The sequence below is a fragment of the Parambassis ranga genome, chromosome 1 (genome assembly GCF_900634625.1).
Source record: "Parambassis ranga chromosome 1, fParRan2.1, whole genome shotgun sequence".
Taxonomy (NCBI): domain Eukaryota; kingdom Metazoa; phylum Chordata; class Actinopteri; family Ambassidae; genus Parambassis; species Parambassis ranga.
Window position 1 is genome coordinate 14,545,166 of NC_041022.1, and position 21,911 is coordinate 14,567,076.

Consider the following 21,911-nt stretch of genomic DNA (forward strand, 5'->3'; position numbering starts at 1 on the left):
AACAGAAAATCTGGGAGCTCTTCACCAACTGGAACAGAAACATTATGCAAATGATTTATCATTTAGAAAGAAAAGGAGAGTTTTTAGAGCCTATGCTACATGTGCTGAATGTATTCCAACAACATTGATTGATCATGATGCCTGTGTCTGATTGTGTCTGATCCGAAGGTGATGGCTGAGGACTCTGACGGGCCTTTGTACAATCATGTACGGTACTCCATTGTGGATGGTAACCAAGGCAGCCCCTTCACCATTGATCCAGTCCGAGGAGAGCTTAAAGTTGCTCGCCAGCTGGACAGAGAGAGAGTAAGAGAAACAGCAGATACAATGCTGACTGTTCACATGCAGTTTAATCCACTAAGAAACTAATTGCAGTCTATGCAGAATCCAATCAGAGTCATGTCAGGCCTAATAGGGAAGCTTGTTTACTGATCTCTGCTGCATTATTGCTCACAAAAGCAGCTTTTCCTAGGTATGGTAATACTCTCCTTCTTTCTTTCTTTTTTTTTTAGACATCTGGGTACACTCTGACAATGGTAGCCTCAGACAATGGGGTGCCCTCTCTTTCCAGCAGCGTCATGATCAACATTGACATCTCCGACGTCAATGATAACCCGCCCCTCTTCTCTCAGGCCAACTACAGCCTCATCATCCAGGTGAGAGGGGGGGAAAGGGGTCAGTGCGGTAACTCATGGTTACTGATTAGAGTTTGAAAGAGAATGAAGTAGATGGAAAGGAAGAAAGAAGCTGAGGAGGAGGTGCAAGGGGGGATTGCTATGGACACAGAGAGAGGGATTAACTGGGAGAAATAATGGAACACTGTGCGACTTGAATGTCAAGAAGCAAGTAAAAGGATGGAGAAAGAACAGAAGTAAGGAGAGGGGAGTAAAGGGGGGGGCTGAAAGACAGAGGCTGCATTTTAAGTAAAAAAATGCAGATAAGGGATGGAAAGAAAGGACTCTGAGGGAGGAGTGATTGAGAGTGGGGATGTGCAAGATACAAAAGTGATAGACTAGAGGGAAGGGAAATGTAGGGATGAGAGGCAATGAAAGCAGTGATTCCAAAGGTACGAGGGAAGATGATTCGTTTCCAATTTTTTTGTCTGTTCAGAGAAATGAGAAAATATTAAATAAAAGAGATACAGTGGGGAGGCTGCAAACACTTTTCACACACACACACATTTTCCTCCTGACTGACTTTATTTTACTTAGCATGGAGCTTTGATCAAAATGTATCACAAAATCCCACTAAAACAAAAAACAGGACATACGCATACTGATCGCACCACCAGCAACAGCTATAGTTCTTACACACTTCAAATAAAAGTTATTTCTGTGAGAACCATAGACTGTATATAACCCATAGGTTTCTAAAGAGGTGTGTGGGAGGCTATGACTGTTGCCATGTTGGCAGCATTTGAGTCTGCCTTAACTTCCAATACAGGCAAAGAGGTGGAGTTAGAATGGAGCTGAGACAGACAGGCAGTAGCACCAGCCTGTGACTCAAAGCAGTCATCCTCATAATTATGCTATATTTTAAGTCTTAATGTAATTCAAATGAGTGAAAGGTTATCCCCCCTCCACCCCAGACCAAACCTGTTTGTGTACCAGGCTGTAAACATGTTTATTTCTGCTCTGAAGCTGTCCATTTTAACATGGAAGTCTATGAGAATTGACTTGCTTTTGGGGGGGGGCACAAGGGCCTAATTTCTCAGCCACAGATGTTGCTGCTTGGTGAGGATTAAAGGGACAGATGTTACTTAAAAAATTGACATGGCCCTTTTTACTGCTATGCATAAGAAGTCATAACACTCTGGACAAGCTGTTAGACAAGGACTAAAAGTAGCAGAAGAAGGAAGGAAATAAACAGCCATATGGTGGACCTGATTGACTAATTGTCATGTTGTAGCATAGTTGATCAATAAAGAGTTGAGTTCTTCAGGGTGGACAAGATGTTACCCTGGTGGATATTCTATTAAATAAGGTTCCATCAGTTGTCACTGCAGTACAGCAGCACACACATGCAGTAAATGGCACTTTGATAACTTCCACCTCTTACCACAAATGTAAACCACCCCTCTGTTGTGTCCCGCAGGAAAATCGCCCAAAAGGCACAACTGTTCTCCAGCTCACTGTAACTGATCGTGACGCTTCCCACAACGGCCCACCTTTCACCTTTGCCATCGTGGATGGGAACGAGGGTGATGCTTTCCACATCAATCCACAGGGAGCGTTATTGGCTGTGGGGGCGCTGACTAGGAAAAGTAAAGAGCACTACCTACTTCAAGCTCAGGTGAGTCACAGCACCGAGAAGAAGCCAGAGTTGAGACGTTCTATTGATTTAAACATCGGGCCACAGCTATCTCATCTATTTGTCTTCCCTCTTTATCCCTTTCTGAACTTTTTCTGTTGTGCTGACGCGTTTCCCAAAGAGTCTGTGTTCCCCTCTGCATCTAACATATGCATTCTAACTAGAGCTTGTATTCTTGCCCTCATATAAGATGTGGAATTTAAATAAGGTTAGAGTAAATCTGCTGCCTCGGAGCGCATCTCACAGGAGAAGCTTAAATAAAAGATACTTGCTTTGATTTGGCTTGATCATGTGCCACCTTACAGGAAAGGACTGAGGAAAAAAAATGAGTGGGCAGATGGAACATGAAGTGTAAGTGTGATGTCTTGTTACACACGAGATGCACACTCATAATTGAGTCATCTCTGCTTTTTCCCTGCCGAACTGATGACCATTCCTGTGAAAGTGTGAACACTAAAATGTATCTAATAAATGTTTTGCTGGCTTTAATATCTGGCGCAGCTACAGTATATAGATGCTGCTAATGTAGGGGTTTGAGTAGTGCAAGAGCTTGATTGCCCTCTGCTGTTGGAATAAAGATAAACCATGTGTGTCCTCCTCTGCTCTCATATACAGGTGTCAGACAGTGGCAAGCCACAGCTCTTCTCCACCGCCTTCATCAGCGTGCGTATCATCGAAGAAAGCGTCTACCCTCCAGCAGTTCTTCCTCTGGACATTTTTATCTCCACCGCTGCTGACGAATACTCTGGAGGAGTGCTGGGGAAGATCCACGCCACTGACCAAGACATCTACGACACTTTAACCTACAGCCTTGCACCCTCATCTTCCTCATCCTCAGATGAGAGCGGCTCCTTGTTCTCAGTTTCAGCTTCTGATGGTAAAGTTATCGCCCTGCGGCCTCTTGATGTGGGCCATTACGCTCTGAATGTGACGGTGACCGATGGGCGCTTCACCACACCTGCTGATGTCACTGTGCATGTTCGACAAGCAGCTCGTCAGGCCCTGGATAACTCAATCGCTGTGCGCTTTGCAAACATTGCCCCTGAGGAGTTCATCGGAGATTACTGGCGCAACTTTCAGCGAGCATTAAGAAATATTGCTGGAGTTAGACGGAGTGAGGTTCAGTTAGTGAGCCTGCAGCCATCAGAGCAAGGAGACCTGGATGTCCTGTTGACACTGGAGAGATCTGGAAGCCCCTACCAGTCACAGGAGGTAAGGACAGACAGCATCCATCTCTAGATGGACATTCGTTTCTGACTGAGTTGATTAGACCTGGAGCAGTCTAAGGTTTAATTTTCATTACTCATTTAGTCTATAAACTGTCAGAAATCATTGCAGTTATTCAGAGACCAAGGTGCTAAAAGAAAACAATGTGGAAAATGCACTCAATGTGTAGTTTCTAAGGGGAAAATCACATAATTGATTATTACATTGTGAAAATAATAATTGAAAGAATACCTGTTGAGTATTTGAACAATTAATTAATCATGTTGGTTGTAAACATGTTTTATTTTTCTTAAAAATATTATCAGAAATCCCACATTATCCTCATCACAATTGTTTTTCACTATTTTTGAGTTTTTAATCACCTAATTGTCTCAGCTTTACCCTTTTAAATGACTTCAATTATTAATCACTTCAGAACTGATGAATTTTCTGTCAGCACATGGATTAGTGGAATACTCATTTCATCACAAATCTCCATTGTTAAGTCTTCTGTGTTCACATTTGAATCCTCCTCAGGTTGTTTTCCGTAAGCTGAACTCCTCCGCGGCCGTGATCGAAGAGATGACGGGGGTCCGAATTGTGCGGGTGGTGCAGAAGCTGTGTGCTGGTCTAGACTGCCCGCTGCACTTCTGCGACGAGGTCATCTCATTGGATAAAACCAGCATGTCCACCTACAGCACGGCCCGCCTTAGCTTTGTTACACCGCGGCACCAGAGGACAGCAACCTGTCAGTGTGAAGGTATGCTGATCACACCTCACACATACATATATATATATATATATATATATATATATATATATATATATATATATATATATATATATATATATATATATACACACACACACACACACACACACTCTTTTAAAGAACCCATTATAAAGTGGAAGTATTTTGGTGTTTAGGTGGCAGATGTCCTGTGCTGAACAACCTGTGTGAAAACAACCCCTGCCCTGAGGGTATGGAGTGTGTGGCAGATCCAAGAGATACTGTGTATAGCTGTGTGTGTCCTGAAAGCAAAAAGGGCAAATGCTCTGGTAAGCCCCAAGTTCTCCCTGTCTCTCTCCTTGATAAACTAAATGTAAAGACGTTGCACTTTGTCCTGGCTTTTCCTAATGCTCTCTGTTTCTCCATGTCAGATGGCCACTCGTTGACCTTTAGTGGAAATGGCTATGTGAAATATCACCTGATGGAGAATGAGAACAAGGAGTTGATGAAGCTATCTCTCAGGCTCCGGACCTTCTCCAGCCATGCTACCATCATGTATGCCAAAGGAACAGACTACAGCATCCTTGAGGTGTGTGTGTGTAAAACTGTTTTTGTCCAGCCCTGCTTCTCACTCATGGGTAAATCAGTTCATTCAGCCATTTTAAAACAAAGGTGTACTTATCATGAATAAGCCTAGACTGATGTCACTCTGCGTTTCTAAGCCTGTGTCTGTATTACTTCCCAGCACTTCCATATAAGAAGGACTTAATAAACACGTAACTGATCTGCCCTGTGTGCAAACCAGCTATGCTGCAGGGTTCAAAAAAGCCATTTTCAAACTCTTCTCACATGAGGGACTATGGGAATGTGGTAGTGGGTTGAAACACACACACATACACAAACACACAAAAGCTATTTTAGTACTGGGAGGGAAACGGAAAGCAGTTTTCCACACATTCCTTTTTTGAGTCTGTCTGGTGTAGCAGTCTGCATGCCAGACTCCAGACGAAGAACCTGGCTGGCGAAGAGACGGCTTTTGTTTTTCGAGCTGCCATGACTTTTAATGTCTTTAACAGAAGATGTATTGTTTTAAAAAGTGGTTGTAAAACTCGTCTTAGTAGGATTTAGATGCTCTGTCATGGCATACCAATAAATGGAACCACCCTGTGGAGGAAATTGATTTATTACAGGGACTTCAGAGTGTTAATGTGAGCAAGGAACAAAGCACAGAACTGATGACGCTGACAGAAATTAGCCTTTTAGCTAACTGGGTGACATTACCATTCATTTGATGTTGATTAATGTACATTGTCTCTTCTAAAATGAGATGAATGACCAGGTGTGTATGTGTATTTTTTTGTGTCTGAAATAGATTGTGAACGGCCGACTGCAGTACAAGTTTGACTGTGGCAGCGGCCCCGGCCTCGTGTCAGTCCACAGCGCTCAGGTTAATGACGGAGAGTGGCACTCTGTTTCGCTGGAAGTGGACGGCAACTACGCTAAACTCGTGCTGGACCGGGTGCACGCTGCCTCTGGAACAGCACCAGGCACCCTGCGCACTCTCAACCTTGACAACAGTATTTACTTTGGCGGTCATGTACGCCAGCACAGCTCGGCCCGCCATGGGCGCAGCATTCCTGTCACCAACGGGCTTCGTGGCTGCATGGAGGCCATCACCCTGAACGGCCAGGAGCTGCCTCTGAACACCAGAGCTCACCGGGCTCACGCTGTGCTAGAGGACATCGTGGACGTGGCTCCAGGCTGTGCACTGGCACCTGCTGAGAGCTGTTCCAGCAACCCATGCACAAACGGAGGGAGTTGCACCTCGCTGCCTAATGGAGGTACACAACATCCTGCTTACACTCACTTGACTGCAGTGTACTGTGCTTCTGAGCTGAGAAGTTTAGGTTATCCTACTGTGATTGCAAACCAAACACAGAATCAGGACCAGCTAGTTTTCACTGCTTTATATGTACATTTTGTTTTAATTAATTAAGGATGTTTTCTCCTGATGTGCTTCGGTGCTGGTTCTGTGCTGTTCTCCATTAATCCAAACTCGAAACACTTCAGCTGTTTCACATTAAAAGCCTGCCAGCAGTCCAGGGACGTAATTACCTGCCATCAACAGATTTTTTGATTTTTTTTTGTAAAACATCCTTATGTGTGTGTTTAGAAAAATAAAAAAATAGACTTATGATAACAACGATGTCCATGTAAGCATTATTTTCCTGAATGTTTTTTTCTGAATTTCACAGGCTATTTCTGCAAGTGTTCTCCTTCTTTTATGGGCACACACTGTGAGATCGCCATAAGTCCTTGTGCCTCCAACCCTTGCCTGTACGGCGGCACCTGTGTACCTCGTGCAGGGGACTTCTACTGCCAGTGCAGAGGGCAGTACTCAGGGCAAAGGTATGAACATTTAACTAAAGGTAGAATAAAATTACCAACATGTTTGTAAGCAGCATGATGTGCAGAGATATATAATAAATAAATGAAATAATCATTTTTGTACATTTTGTATTACAAATGCATATATAATAATATGCAGAATAGTGGGTAAATGCTGCAGCAGATGTAAAAACCTAGTTGTAATTCTCACTAAGTCACCACTATATTGTACATTTCAGAATTCACATTTGTTTTGTATAGTTTGCTTCAGTAATTTGTTTTGCTTGCAGGTGCCAGCTGGGGCCATACTGTAAAGACAACCCCTGTAAAAACAGCGGAAAGTGTATTGACAGCCTGGATGGTCCAGTATGTGAGTGTGAAGCAGGCTTCCAAGGAGACAGGTATCTCAGCTTTAACTTCAATATCACAAGTTACACCCCTGCTTTACACAGACAGGACAATACTGATTTTTTTTCATCACAGGTTATTTACAGTATTTCACCTTCTAGCACACATCATTGATTTTTACTATGTTGTGTAGGTGCCTGAGTGATGTTGATGAGTGCATCAAGAACCCGTGTGCCAACGGAGGCCAGTGCCAGAACACATACGGCTCCTATAAGTGTAACTGCTCACTGGGTTTCAGCGGACAGATGTGTGAACTCCGCGCTGAGGTTCGTAATGAGTTTGTCTCCACTTCCTGGAACATCGGCTTGGAAGAGGTGATTGGCATCGTGATCTTCGTGTCCAGCATCTTCATACTGGTCCTCCTCTTCATCATCATCCGCAAGAAGGCCTGCCGCAGCAAGTCAAAGAGCGACGACGATGACAAGCACCTCGGAGGTTCAAACATGCCTCACTCCTTTCTCCAGAGACCTTACTTTGACGCCAAGCTCAACAAAAACATCTACTCAGACACCCCTCCTCAGGTGCCTGTGAGGCCCATCTCTTACACTCCCAGCATTCCAAGTGACTCACGAAACAACCTGGACAGGAACTCGTTTGAGGGCTCGGCCATCCCGGAGCATCCTGAATTCAGCACCTTCAACCCAGATTCTGTGCATGGACACCGCAAGACTGTGGCTGTGTGTAGCGTAGCACCCAACCTCCCTCCTCCTCCTCCCTCCAACTCCGTTTCAGACAGCGATTCCATCCAGAAGCCAAACTGGGACTATGATTATGACAGTGAGTTCAGCTATATATATGGTTTGAGTGTTTTTCTTTTTTGTTTTTTTTTTTGTTTTTCACAGAAAAAAGTCAAAGTTAAGTCATCTTCAGAAAAACAAGTCAACATTATGAAGTGGGAGGAAAAACACTCTTATTTACAGTGGCCATTAACTGATTTTACGGTGTTGTATTTAAGATTTAACAGTATTTTCACCATTTGTATTGGTTCAAAAAGTTGCACCAGGCATATTGTTATGCTGTCTGCCATACAGCAGTGCAGATGTAGGGAAATCCTTCAAGTATCAAGGCTATGCACTAAAACCATGCTGTGCTTCCTCTTGCAGCTAAAGTAGTGGACTTGGACCCATGCCTGACCAAGAAGCCAGTGGAGGACAGTGCCTGTCACCCCTACAACACCCGCGGCAGCATGTCTGAGGTCCAGTCCCTCAGCTCCTTCCAGTCAGAGTCCTGTGATGATAACGGTATGTCACCATATTCAATTAGTTTCTCTCAGGCATTTGATGGAAATCTGCTGTATTTTGTAACACACAAGTTCTTCAGGTGCAAATGTTGTGATGGGTTGTGATGGAAGTGTTTTTCCTTTTGTGTGATCAGCCTGCAGGATTTTGCCTTTTGTCCTAACACTTTCTCTTTGCATGCTCAGAGTTGATGGCCCAGTTGTGGCTCTCGGGTCATGTGTTCTTCTCTCTTTCTTTTTGCTGCGGGGCTTCAGCTCCCATATGGATCAAATCAGCCCACAGATCCAGAACAAGGTTTTAAATAGGGGGGGTCCAGCCTGTAAGTCCTCAATCACTGCCGGTACAGACGAAAGCAATCACAACAACAACATGTGCTGTGGAATTCTCCTGGGATTATTTATTAGTCAAAACGTTCTAACCCTGTCTTCTGTTCTTCTGGTTTGAAGTTTTCTTGAGTTAAGCTTCAAAAGGAGTTTGATGACTTTTTCAAACAGCAGTTCTATTCTGTTTTGACACCTACGATTTCATTTTTTATTTACATGCATGCTTTTTCTTCTTTTTTTGTTTGCCTCTTCTTCTTCTTCTTCTTCTTCTTCTGTTTTCAAATCATAGCTACAAATGGATGTTTTAAACAAACATCGAGGAACATATCACAATGGTATACACACATGTTTTGTTCACCCTTTTGTTCTTCATATCATATTTAACAACCCTTCATCATGGTTTTACAGTGCTGCTCACAAGTCATCAAAACCTCCATGTCTACCTTCAAAAATTGGAATAAATGCTACTTTGGAAATTAGATTAAATTTTCAGTTGGCACAGTTTGTTTTCTAAAGACACACACACACAGACTTTCTTCTGTGCTCAGGGTTGAAAATGTGTTTATATCTCTGGGGAATTTCACTGATTCTTCCATCTGTACTGTCAATGGCACCCTCTAGCTTCTCAGTATGTTGTTGTTGTGTGTTATCTTGCACAAACAAAACCAGACCCCCACCCCCCTATCCCTCCCTCCCTCCCCACACACACATACCACACCAATGTGATGCCTTCCTCCATTGTCTTGTGCCCAGCCATGAAACATCTTCAGACGTTGTGTCAATGCAGGAAAAAATAGTGTCTAGACACAAGGACAGCGTTGTTTGTGGGAATTGTCACACCCACCACTGTGCATTTCACGTGTGCTTTTTTTTCTTTCTATATAAATGATAAAAGCATTTGTACTAATGCAGGATCTCTCCCGCCCACTCTCCCCTCCCCTGCCTCTCACAAGCCTCCATAGTGACAGTAATCCACCTTGTCAACAATGTTGACACGGTGGAAGGAGCAGGTACTCTTCTAGTCTCCATCTGCCAGTAGTTTTGTCCTTGGTGTTGGAACGTGAAGTGCAGGTTGTAGAGCTGCCATTATCTTACACTGACAAACTCATCCAACCTTAACGTCTTCTTTTAAGATCTAGCTGCTAATTAAAAAGATATGCAAATACAAAATCAAACAGGCAACTTAAGTGCTGCCTTCAAAGCCTCTGTATTGATCTTTCTCAGCATTTGATTACACACCTTGGGAAGTTTGTTTAAGAAAATGGCAGACCAGTTGTGCATTAATTTACCTGCCACTCTCTTCATTTGTCCTTCAGTGTTTCATTGTCCTCATTTCATTCATGTTCTGAGCTGACTGTTCTTTCCTATTTTAGATTTTAACTTGTTCTTTCTCTTTTTCTCCCCATTCTTGCCTCATATAAAGAGTCTTTTTTGGCTCATGATCTCAAGAACCCAAGAGGTGACTTTTTTCATCTTTGTTTGCCTGGTGTTCCCCTCAATCCCATCTGCTAACCACTAACCCTCAAGCTAAACCAGGAGTGTTAAATCTCCTCTGTAAGGCAAAGCTAGTGTGACGCTGAGCGCTTTCTTACACAGCCGTGGCCTCATGAGGTGTCGTGTCTGCCTCTGTGAGATTATTTATTTCCCCCAAAACAACCAAAAAAACTCCATTGCATGGCTTTGATACTGCTGCTGACCTTAAGTGTTTCATGATCAAACATGTTGCTCAGTGACTAACAGGAAATATGTGCAAAAGAGAGATTAAATCGTTGGATTTCCTTTGAAAACAAGGACACACAAACTCAATCACATACAGAATTTGATGGAACATTTATTTACACCTCAAAGTGCAGGATAAATCATATCACAAAGTTTATTTAGCCAGATCCTAGCTAACAGTGTGATGAGATACAAAGCTGTATCCCATCCCTCCATCAGGAGTTTGAATTCAAAATATCCAGACACTTTGCTCTGCTACCCACAACCGTGGGGGTAGCTCAATGTTAGCTCAACGTTAGCTAAATCGTCTTGACTAACACATGTATACACTTCAAAGAACAAGATGAATCAAGAAAAAATGCATTTTTGACATGCTTCGGTAAATACACAAGATGACTAGAGGAGTGATTTGTGTTTATTTTGTTGTGTCTTTAAGTTGTTTACTAAGTGATGTGATGTTCAGTGTTGTCATTGTGTTGGTGTGACGTTGCATGGTGTGGGTTTTTTAACATTAACATGGTGTCTGCTGAATAACTGGAAGTCAAGCATTTGGCTTTACAGCAGAGCACTAATCCATGTGTTTGGTCTATCCATATAAAACAGGATATCACTGGGACACATCTGATTGGATGCCAAGTGTTCAACTTCCTGGAATCCAGGAGTTTCCACAGTATGAGGTTGTGGAGTCACCTGCCCCTCTGTACAGTGACCCGAATGCCATCGACACCGACTATTATCCCGGCGGCTTTGACATAGAGAGCGATTTCCCTCCGCCGCCAGAGGACTTCCCTGCAAATGACGACCTGCCACCGCCACCTTTGCCAGAGTACAGCGACACGCTGCGGCCCCTCGGCAGAGACTTGGACTCTGCTAAGGCCGGCCCGGGCAGCCCAGGTGGGGTCCGCCAGCGCCCGGCCCTGCCGCAGCTCTACAGCCTTAACCAGTATCTGCCGCAGCACTCCTATCCAAGCGATGGGGGCGACACCGAGGGCCAGGGTGCCACCTCCACCTCAGCCACCCCAGCTTCCACCATGGGCACCAGTGGTTACAGAGGGGGCTACCCTTTAGGTTGTAGTCGGGACTTTGACTCCTCAGCTCTGGACAACATGTCCATGTCTCTGTACACGTCCACAGCCTCCTGCTCGGACATGTCAGCGTGCTGCGAGGAGTCCGAGGTGATGATAAGCGACTATGAGAGCGGCGACGAGGGCCACTTTGAGCGACTGGCCATCCCGGCGCTGGACTCCCAACAGCACACTGAAGTCTGACACTGGATCCAAACAAAAGTGCCTGAACCCACAGCTACACCTTATGTTAGCCCCCTGATACACCACCCACATTAATCACGCACAGTAAGTGGACACACAAAACACCACAAGACGTACATACCGTGCCTTGCGTAAGTATTCTGCCCTCTTGGTGTTTTGTTGGAATTGAGATGCTAAATGTTTTTTCATGGAAAAACATGTTTTAAAGTATTCACCCAAAACATTTTGTAAATCCACCTTTTTCCTGCAATTACAGCCTCAAGTACCTTCAACTGTGTCTGTATTAGGTTAGTGCATGTAGACAGTGATATTTTGAAAATTGAGTGCAGAAACCCCACAGGAATTCTGTGACCCACAGGATTCCTGAAAAACCATCGGCCTCTGGAGTACAGCACTCTTCAAGTTTTGCCACAGAGTCTCAAATGGACATGCTGACTAGGCAATTCCCAGACATTTAAACCTCTCTAGTGCAGAGTTAGCAGTATGTTCTGGGGCTATTGTCCTGCTGGAAGGTTGAACTCAGCTCTCTTGGAGACTGACACAGATTTTTTTTCTTTTCTGTATTTAGTGCCAACCATGTTTTCTTCAGCCAATTCTCAGAGTAATGGGAAGGTTTGTGCCACAAACAGAAGCCAAAATGTTCAGAGCCGTTTAGTGAAATTGTGTTATATTCTGACAGATTTGTGAGTCAAGCTTCAACTCAAAAAACTCACTGTGAAATTGTAAACAGATTATTGGAAAAATAGGATTTGAGCTCAGTGGGATTCAAATCTGTGAAATCCAAATCCTTTACTTTGTCTCTGAAGTGTTTGTGGATGAAGAGGAACAGGTGTGTTCTTCACACAGCATGTGACACTTTGATTGCACACATGTATACTCTGATCAACTAATCATGTGACTAAGCTCGAAGCTCTCATAAAAGAGAGTGCAATATCATGCACTCACCACATCCCAGTTTTTTTGAATACTTTTGCAAGGCACTGTACACGCACACCGACACAGACAATAAAACAAACACACAGGGGTTGTTGAGACTGGTTTCGGAAGCCATTCGACTTAGAAGCTCCGGGGAAGCAGCTCCTGCCCCTTTGAGTTGGCGGTGCCATTGCTTTAAGTAACTGTCATCATTCACAGGAAGTGGATTGTCTGAAGGATCAACATTTTAATGTGCAACTGAAAAAAAAACCATCATGAAAAAGAAAAAAAAGATTTTTGTTTCTTAAAACAAAACCAAGAAAAATGTTTTTATACAAGTCCTCGTTTTCAATGTAAATTTAAATGTACAGTTTTGATTTCAAAGTTTACTAGGTTTTGTAGATATTCTATGCTTTTATTTTCAACAAAAAAAAGAGTTCAATGGTGTGACATTATCAGCCTTACTGTGCTTACATTCACTAAAAAAATAAACATTAAAAAAAAGATATAAGAGAAGAGCGTGGCTTTTCTAAACACAGTGTACTCGTAAAGTTTATCGTCTCTTGCTCATTTCAAAAAGGGTCTTCAATGAACGACTGCATATTCTTGTGTGTTTTTTTTTTTAATTTGTTTGTTTGTACATTTTGACTTTGGAACCTCTTTATTTTTCCACCAAGAAAATGGGACCCAATATATTTATAGTGCAGAGTTATCCATGGACACGTGACTTTTTCAGGTGTCTATGTGTGTCTGAGCAATGCTATGGTCTTGTTAAGGTTTTTATTGAATACTGCCACAAGCTCACGCTTTCCTACTGGCAATAAATTATTCCTAAAAAATACTCTGCATGTCTGTGTGCATTTATTCATCGAGCCCTTGTTTATGTTCTGGATTGTATTGTTTTAATTTCATACCCCTTAAGTCGAGAAGCAGAAAATCCCAGTGCCAAAGTAAGCAAACATCCTGTTTCAGGCCTGCCGACTGCTCCGTGTCACCTCATTCCTCTGTCTCACTGTGGCTGCTTGTATCAATAATCCCTGGTTGTCTCACATGAGGTTGGAAAAATAACATGACCCTGATACCTCAGGGCCTGCTCCAGCACCGCAGCAGTCAGGCTGTGCTGTGTGTTTTTCTGCCGTTTGGCTGTCTGCACTGTGCTGACCTGGTTGCGGCTCCGTGCAGGATTAACTTCTTGTTCCTCCTGGGCTCTGTGGTAGAACAATGACCTCTTGGCCTTCGGTCGGGACGGCAGCGTCACTCTGCTTTGGCTGTAGCAAACCGAACTATACTCCCTTATGTGTCACCACAATATGTGATTATTCCATGAGACCAAACATATTAATATGATTATTATGTTTTCATCAGAGGGACAATAAACTGTTAGGGAGCTTCAGGAAGTGAGGCAGAAAATATAACATCCAGCCAGATATTCAGATGTACAGCATCAACAGCGTTGGCTTCAACTGCATAAATCCAGCAGACAGGACTAGTTACAATACTAACTGCAGCACTGAGAGCTGTGAGAAACTAACACCTTATTATAGAAAGCTAATAACAGACCATACACTGCAACATCAAACTATTTCCCTGGTGGAGGTGTTGGTTGGCATGGTTAGATTAAAGTAGTCTGAGATTCATTTCCTCAGAATAAGATCTGTGGGACAGATACTGTACTTCTGGAGAGAACAATATTTATGATTTCAGCACTACAAGCTGATTGTAAAAAAAAACAACTCTATGCCTGATATTTTTGCACCTAAGGCCAGAGGAAAAAACAACACATTGTTAGCAAAACAGTTTGATGAAGACATTGTGGATAAACACATCTTTGATCTATATTTGACCAGTGCATAATTCTATCATATATTACACTGCTTCACTGCTAAACATATTAGCAGACATATTTCTGTGTTTTAACACAAACTGTGCTCACTGGAGTGCTCGGGCTTCACACTTAGAATGAAGCAGCTCCTCCCTTCGCCTGGTATAATGGAGAGAGACGTATATTCCAAACTCCAGCAGTGAACCACTTTGTAAGCACTCATGTGCTCTTTAATCTCATGCATGATGGATCCAATTAACTCTGAAAATTGGACCAGGTGTTTCACTTTCATTAAATAAATTTCATAACCATTAATGCATTATTCATATTATGAAATCATGGGAGCTGTGTTCTGTTCTGCTTCAAGAGCTGTGGTTATTAGCTCTCACGTGGAAAAGCTGAGCGCTTGCAATGAAGCCTGACAGCCACAAGATGGCTGCACATGCCAACTCATGATGAACCTGAACCGCACATGAGGCAACCTGCAGTGTCATCAAATGATTTTTATTGATTTCGTCTGGATGAAGAGCACAGATCAGACAAATGAGTGGATTCATTGATCAGCTGGTATCACAGTAGCTGCAGGATTTCTCCTCACTGTTTCCTCTTCTGTCATAGTTTCAGGCTTTTTTTTTACATGTACTCCACACTGACCTGAGGTTTTTCCTTCGTAATGTCTTCAGTCTGTTAAAAACAGTGGTAAAAATGCACAGGTCCTAGCACGCAAAGGTTCAGCTGAGGCTCTTGGAGTCCTGCTAAACTGCACTGAGAAAGGCAGTGTTATCATAATCTGTGTGAAGTGTATTTGATGTTAAACGTTAGGCATTTGGGATGCAGAATGAAATGCTGCATATTTGTTGGGAGCACTCAAGTCAGCCAATACAGACGCATCAGACACATGAAGATTTTAATAGTACTGTTTTATGTATTCCTGGTCCACATTCCCTATATTTATATGCTGTTTATAGGCTGTTGTCTCTTAGTTGATTAGCCAATGTGGACAAAGTCACCTTCATAAGGAGAAAATGCTACATAAATAGCTTTCCAGGATTATGTTCGTGGGGGGACGTCCCCAGCCCACTGTTTATCTTATTTACTCAGAATCCAAAGCCAAAAAATAAACTGAAACCATTTGTGTGCCCGCATTGTGTTAATAGAGTTGACAGTTTGTGTATTAACTCCATCAAAACCTAATGGAAAGGTTAATTAGACTCCTCTCTAACAGATATGACCATTTTCTGTGGTTGTCAACAGACCAATATTTATTCCTTTCATGGAAAAATGTGTCACAGAAAGTTTCAAACAGTCAGAATAATCCAGAGTTCATGACGGCGAGATTAAGTGTTCAGCAATCACACCTCAATCTGTGACTCACTGTTTGCACAGGTTGTGTACACAAGGGCGTTTTAAAACGCACATTAAGGTTCTTTGTACAATGTGCAAATATCAAATATCCAGTCAAATTAAACAGAAGTGTGTGAGAGAAATGCAGATAGTGGAAGAGGGCGATTAACACGGAGCTAATGTGTTGTTCAAACTTGTCTTCACAGAGCTGAAGGAAAGAAAAAATCTCCAGGCAGTCATGAGAAATGATGCCAAGCCCCAGTCAGACATGTCTGATCTGTACAAAGTGATTCTGAGCTCTGAGTTATTCAGCGACCCCCACACTTTGAGATCTGTCTGAGGTCTAGTTGCCAATATGTCTTGACAATCCGCTGTTATTTCACAAACTCCTCAGCTTCTATTTAAAATGGAATAACTCCATTCAACTCAGATTACTTTTGAGTGTCTGCATATTTGCCAGAATTTACATGATTCATGGCAGTTTATTCAGACTTAGCTGGCATAAAAGTGAGTAGTCATGGAGCCTTTTCTATATTTTACAGTTTGACTGTTTTATTTATGTGCCAATTTCTGGGTTATGAAGTGAAGTGCCATCCAATAGCTGCTTCTGGACTGCAGCGACTTTTTTCTATTTAAATATAGTTCCTATAAGTAGGTCCAAGCTGACATGTTAACAATGATAAAAACTTTCAAACAATAGCTTTATAAATGGAACTGAACACAAAGAAATGGACTGTATGAGGACAGCACCAGTTGCAGGTCAGCTAATCTGCTCTACTAGCTATAATATATGGCAGTAATATAACAATAATGAGTGATAATGGCCACTAAATGGGCCGAAAGCAAAGTTTTATTTCTGATTCGTATGGTGACATTATTGCAGCAAAGTTATTGGCAGCAGTACATATATATATATAAAAATGACACAGGACTCAGAACTTTCTTTTAAAGACTTCAGATACGCAAAACATGAGTTTGAAAAAGACAATAACGTGCAAGACCCCTTCATAAATGTTAAAATAATGATACTAATCACAAAAACAATAAAAAAATTAAACCACTAAATGTCTCTCCAGGGGGCAGATTAATTAAATAAACAACAAAAAACAACTGTGTGTGTGTCTGTTCCTGTTAAATACTCATTGTTAAGTGTTCGTGCATAATCATACGCTGTGAGAAAGCATGTGCGTGAGAGAGAGAGCGAGACACACGCAGAGACCACTGACCCCAATAATCCTCTTTCTCCCAGCATACACATCTCTTTCCTGGGTGGAGCTCCGCTGTTGTCATGGCAACCGGCTGAGTGGAGGAAGAGGAGGAGGGAACGACGGCAGATAAAAGCAAACACTCTTGTTTCTCTGTGGGATGTGGTGATGACCAGTGAAGCGGCAGAGACATGCCGGGCCTGTGTCGAGACCGCACTCATTACATTACTTCTGTCTCCTCTCCTTCATTTCGCTGACAGCTCTCTCAAATGAGCGCCTCAGACAGGAGTGTGTGTGCATGTGTGTGTGTGTGTGTGTAGAGAGAGGGGGTCCTCTCGGCACCCTCCTGTCCTCATCACGGGTGCGTCTGTTCTCTCTCTCCCCCCACGCACACAGCACTTTTCTCCCACTCTCATCTTTCCCCTTTCACCCTTCCCCTTTGCATCACACTGCTTCCCCCACAAAACTCATAACAGCTCTCTTGAACTTGTTTGCCATGATGAAACTATTCCACTCTGCACCGCACTGCACACTCCCCTTCCACCTTTCTCTCTTTAATTTAGCAAATAAAGTGAAAAAGCTCCTTTGAGGATTTTTTTTTAGAAGATAGTTACCGTTTCCATTTTGTTTTTCATTTAAAATTCAAAAGGTGCCCAGAACACAAGTAGTCCCTTCTCTCTGATGTTCCTCTGAAGACAAATCCAGAGTTCAGACAGCAGGTGCACCTTGTGTGCCACAGCATTATCCTGTTGCCTCTTTACGGCTGTTTTAATAAAAGTAAACCCTTGTAGCCGCAATATGCTTCCCTAAAAGCATGGGAGTCAAAACAAAACACAGTATCCCCCACAGATATGTCTCTCCCCCTCCCAGAAGCCTGTTCATTACTTGTCTCGGGATGGGTTACATGTTCCGGCCTTGCTCCTCTGCCACTATTATTACTGATTTATAGAGCGTTTCAATTATCCATTAGATGCAAGTCTTTGCTCTAGAGGATTATAAAAACATAAAACAGTGAATCATGGGTAAAGTTTTATTTTATTTTATTTTACAACTCTTTGTTGTAAAATAAATGTGTATTTGATTTCCTCAGAAAATGTGAATGTCTGGTATCACTGATGGTGTGAGTCATTAACCAGAGGATTCTGAGAGCTGATTTTACTCGGACACGTCCGTTTACAAACCTCCTTTTTAACTCTAGTGCTTGCCCTTGCAGGTTAATCACGACCATTTATCTAACAGGGTGGTTTGATACCATGAGTGGCTGCTGGTTATCTAGTTTTGTCTGCACCTCTTGATAATGCTACTTGAAAATCTAAAATGACCTGAAAGGTTCCAGATGGAAAGCTATTAAAAAAAAAAAGGTCCATGACTCATCCTGCACTCAGGGGGTGTACGTTGGTTTTGCTCTCCAGAGCGGATGGAGAGTGCTGTTTGACCAATCAGAGAGTGTTTTCATGAGATGGACTATAACACATGCAGAAATAAACAGCACTGCGCTAACCTTTTCCCCATGATCATGTGCCCACGAGGGATCCAAGTTACCAAAGCTTGTTTACAATGTACACCGAGGCGGGAATCACCCACTCACTCCCTATATAAGGAGTTCAGTGTAGGGCACTATATAGTGAAATCATTACTGCGTCATTATCGACATCATTGCTGTTGCATAGAGAAAGCAAGCCAATCTCTGCCGAATACATGAGCTACATTATTTATAGCAATTATAGTTTGTGTCATTATAGCAAAATTTGATGTTGTGGCAACAACTAATAAAACAAATTTAATATGCCATGGATCATTAGTGGACTTGTACTGATGTTAATGTTCTGCTGGTATGTTTTCATAGTGCATTGTGGGATACATTGATGGCACTATACAGGGTCTTTCTCACCACGCATTTAGACAGCACTACAAAAAGTATATAGGTCCCTCTATGGTGTATGAGTTTGTGTGTGTGTGTGGGACACAGCCCAAGACGCTGGTTTTATTCTGCAGTAAAAAGTTGTACCAGTGGTGCGATGTTCTATGAGATTTCCACTGAAACTTAGCACATAAATACAGTTTTTAATGTGCTAATTTCATTGCATAAAGGCTGTAACTTTGCCTTTCTGACTGTAGTCTCCTAGGGGCTGGGCTATATCAGAACTAGGTCTTATGTATATTTCAAATCACTAATGGTGTATTGTTTTCAAAAATGAGCAAACTATGTTACTGTGATACGTCCAAGTCTATAGTTCACATGCATCAGCTGCTGCTGGGAGGAACATCCACCCAATAGGAGCTGTTTGCACAAAGATGGCACCACAAAGTTTTTCTTTCTTATTTCAAAACAGATAAAATATGTATGCCTGTTATCATTCCAGTTTCTATTTCCTCACAGATAAGGCAAGGGGAAGATAAAATAAGTGTTGAATGTAATGCGTTAATTTGGAAACAAAAAGCACAATCGGCTATTTTCCCCAGTAAAGTGTAGCTGTGAATCTCAGCGTGTTCAGAGAATTAGATGTTCTGGTGAAGGAGCTCCAAATGTTCCGCTTGTTCTGCTGATGCTGTTAAAACTCCTTTTATCAGCAAAATGACGCACACAGATCCTGTCTTTCATTCCACCCCTCCCATCTCCCTCTACTGTTTCTTACAGTCTGCTGCATTGTCTCACTAACTGCTGCAATTATTCACAATCAGCCTTTGCTCTTGTCTTTTTCACATCATTTTGATACACAGCGGGGATTTTTCTAATGTTGAGAGCAGAGCAGTTCAGAGCAAAAGAAATAACCTGATCAAAAATGTGGAACAGGGAGAGACAAACGTTGCGAGATAATGATCCGGCTTTGCACGAATGAATCCACAACAAAAGAAAAAAAAAGTATAATAACGAGCTGTTTGTGTTTAAAAACGACAAATGATAGGTACAATCACTGAAGTGGAGAATAAAGGAAGAATTCAAAAGGCAGATCAGGATTATTATCTCTATAAGTTTGGGATGTGGTTGAGTAGAAGCATAATTATGTTAAAAGTTCTTTTACAGTGAAGGACACACACACTTTAACTTTTTGTATGTCTCCATCAATCTAAAATGAAAATCATTTCCATGCCCTTGGATGTGGTACCTCAGGTGCTTCCTGTTGGTTAGATTCATTTTTTAGACACATAAAAGAAGACCGGACAGACACCTCTGTATATAAAATGAAATCCATGAAATCCAAGCAGCTCTCTTCAGATCACTGCAACAAAACTGTGGCAAACAAGCATTTTCTAGGACTTAACTGTGAAATCAAAGAAGTTTGGACCAGGACTCATCATAGACTTGAGTAGAGATGAGTAAAAACCATTTCAGAAAGTCCTGTGCACTTTGATGCGTCTAAAGGACAGTGAGGTGAGTGCATGAGAAGAAGAGTTTCTGATGAGAAAGAGAAGTCCTAATACCATCTCTGCAGCGTGATGGCTTATCACAGAGGCAGGTGCTACTTTGCGGCACAGACAGGGAGAGTGGTGAGTGCAGCGGAGGGTCCTTGAAGAAAACCTGCTTCAAAGAGCAGAGACCTGAGACTGGGGAAGGGGGTGACATTCAGCTCTACAGGGAACCGCAGCATGCAGACAAGACACCGCTGGAGTGGCTCCATGCAGGACAGGTCTCTGATTGTCCTTGAGTGGCTCACCCGAAGCTCAGACTTAAATGGAATTTAACATCTGTGAGGAGACCTGGAGATGACAGTTCACAGAAGCTTCCCATCTAATCTGAAGGCGCTTGAGAGGATCTGCCAGGAAGAATGGGATAAACTGGCCAAATCCAGGCGTGTAAAGGCTGCGGAGACTCAAAGCTGTAACAGAAACCAGGAACTGAATATAAAGATAAACGTTTGTTGCAAGTGCGCAATATGCATTAGAATGAGTACACTGACAGGAAGACATGTTACTTTTATTATAGAACAAGTCATGTATAATATTGCATCAAGTCAAATATAAGGAAAATATAAGAAAATGGTGTTAGTGACTGGCTGGAGCGAAGGTCACTGACAGGTTATTGGCAAATCACACTTTTTTTTTTTAATATTTGGATTACCTCGTAATAAAAAAGTAGATGTTTACCAGTCAGAAAAGCTGTAATCTATTGCTGACCATTATTTTTAGTACTGAATAATTGTGCGATTGTTTTATTTTATTGATGTATATCACAATCTGACATCTTGCCTAATTATGTTTACCTTTTTCTTTTCAGACTGACAAATTGCTGCTCCTGTCTATTGTGCTAATATTTCTGTGATAACATGAAGTTTGCATCTAAACAGGCTTTATTCTGCAGATCAAAATAAAGCCTAATGAGCTTTCACCTTTTCTATTATGACAAACTGTCACTTTTTTTCAGACAGCTCATGAATAGGCTGCTGAAGCTGCATGTTTGTATGAAGGAGGGTGGTGCGGATGGTGGTGGTGGTGGTGGGGGGGTTGACCCATTTATTCTGAGCATCATTAACTAACAATAGCATAATGGTTATTCTTTGTAAAGAAACTTCATCCATTCTTAAACTGTGGTACCTGATTCTAGGCTCTGTGCATGGTCAGTGTGTCATTTAGTGTTTATGACAGAATGTTTGTGCCTGGAATTCCTTGTCCTGCATTTATTTAACATTTTTAGTGGAAATGTGAGAAAAAAATTAGAGTAAAAATAATCCACACTAAAGTTTATTTAGAATCTTAAAGCGTAATCCAAGATGTGAAAAGGTGAAATCTGAATTTCAGATGATTTAAAGACCTTCCATCCAGCCTGAATGGGCGTTCATTCAATCTTCTCCCGGAAAGAGATGTATAACATGAATGATTCTTTAAAATAATAATGAATGGGCTGCTGAAATAAAGCGGAGCGAGCAACCACAAAGCCATGAATGAACACGCATCCCAGGAGTGAAAAAAGAGAGAGAAAAAAAAGTAGGACGGAGCAGTGGAGCTGCAGGTGCACATGGCGGCCGCTGGGCGGCAGTGTTTCTCGCTGTAATAAAGCCGCTGCTCTCCGAAATGTTTGATCACATGCTGCGAAGGT

The 21,911-nt window shown here is 42.2% G+C and overlaps 1 protein-coding gene across 4 annotated transcripts in view; it reads left to right on the plus strand.

Moving 5' to 3' along the window:
• Positions 1–12,999, plus strand: part of fat1a (FAT atypical cadherin 1a) — a 69,097-nt gene extending 56,098 nt beyond the window's left edge. For 2 of the 4 annotated variants that reach the window (XM_028415517.1, XM_028415509.1), the window contains exons 16-29: positions 169–306; positions 513–656; positions 2,095–2,292; positions 2,926–3,522; positions 4,054–4,276; positions 4,444–4,575; positions 4,678–4,835; positions 5,619–6,087; positions 6,502–6,655; positions 6,925–7,035; positions 7,176–7,819; positions 8,146–8,283; positions 10,027–10,062; positions 10,926–12,999. In XM_028415517.1, coding sequence (XP_028271318.1) covers positions 169–306; positions 513–656; positions 2,095–2,292; positions 2,926–3,522; positions 4,054–4,276; positions 4,444–4,575; positions 4,678–4,835; positions 5,619–6,087; positions 6,502–6,655; positions 6,925–7,035; positions 7,176–7,819; positions 8,146–8,283; positions 10,027–10,062; positions 10,926–11,590 — 3,807 coding nt within the window. In that variant the 3' untranslated portion in view covers positions 11,591–12,999. Of the gene's footprint in view, positions 1–168; positions 307–512; positions 657–2,094; positions 2,293–2,925; positions 3,523–4,053; positions 4,277–4,443; positions 4,576–4,677; positions 4,836–5,618; positions 6,088–6,501; positions 6,656–6,924; positions 7,036–7,175; positions 7,820–8,145; positions 8,284–9,556; positions 9,614–10,026; positions 10,063–10,925 lie in introns of all 4 variants that reach the window. The other 2 variants (XM_028415536.1, XM_028415526.1) reach the window with 2 other exon arrangements.
• Positions 13,000–21,911: the final 8,912 nt, after the last annotated feature.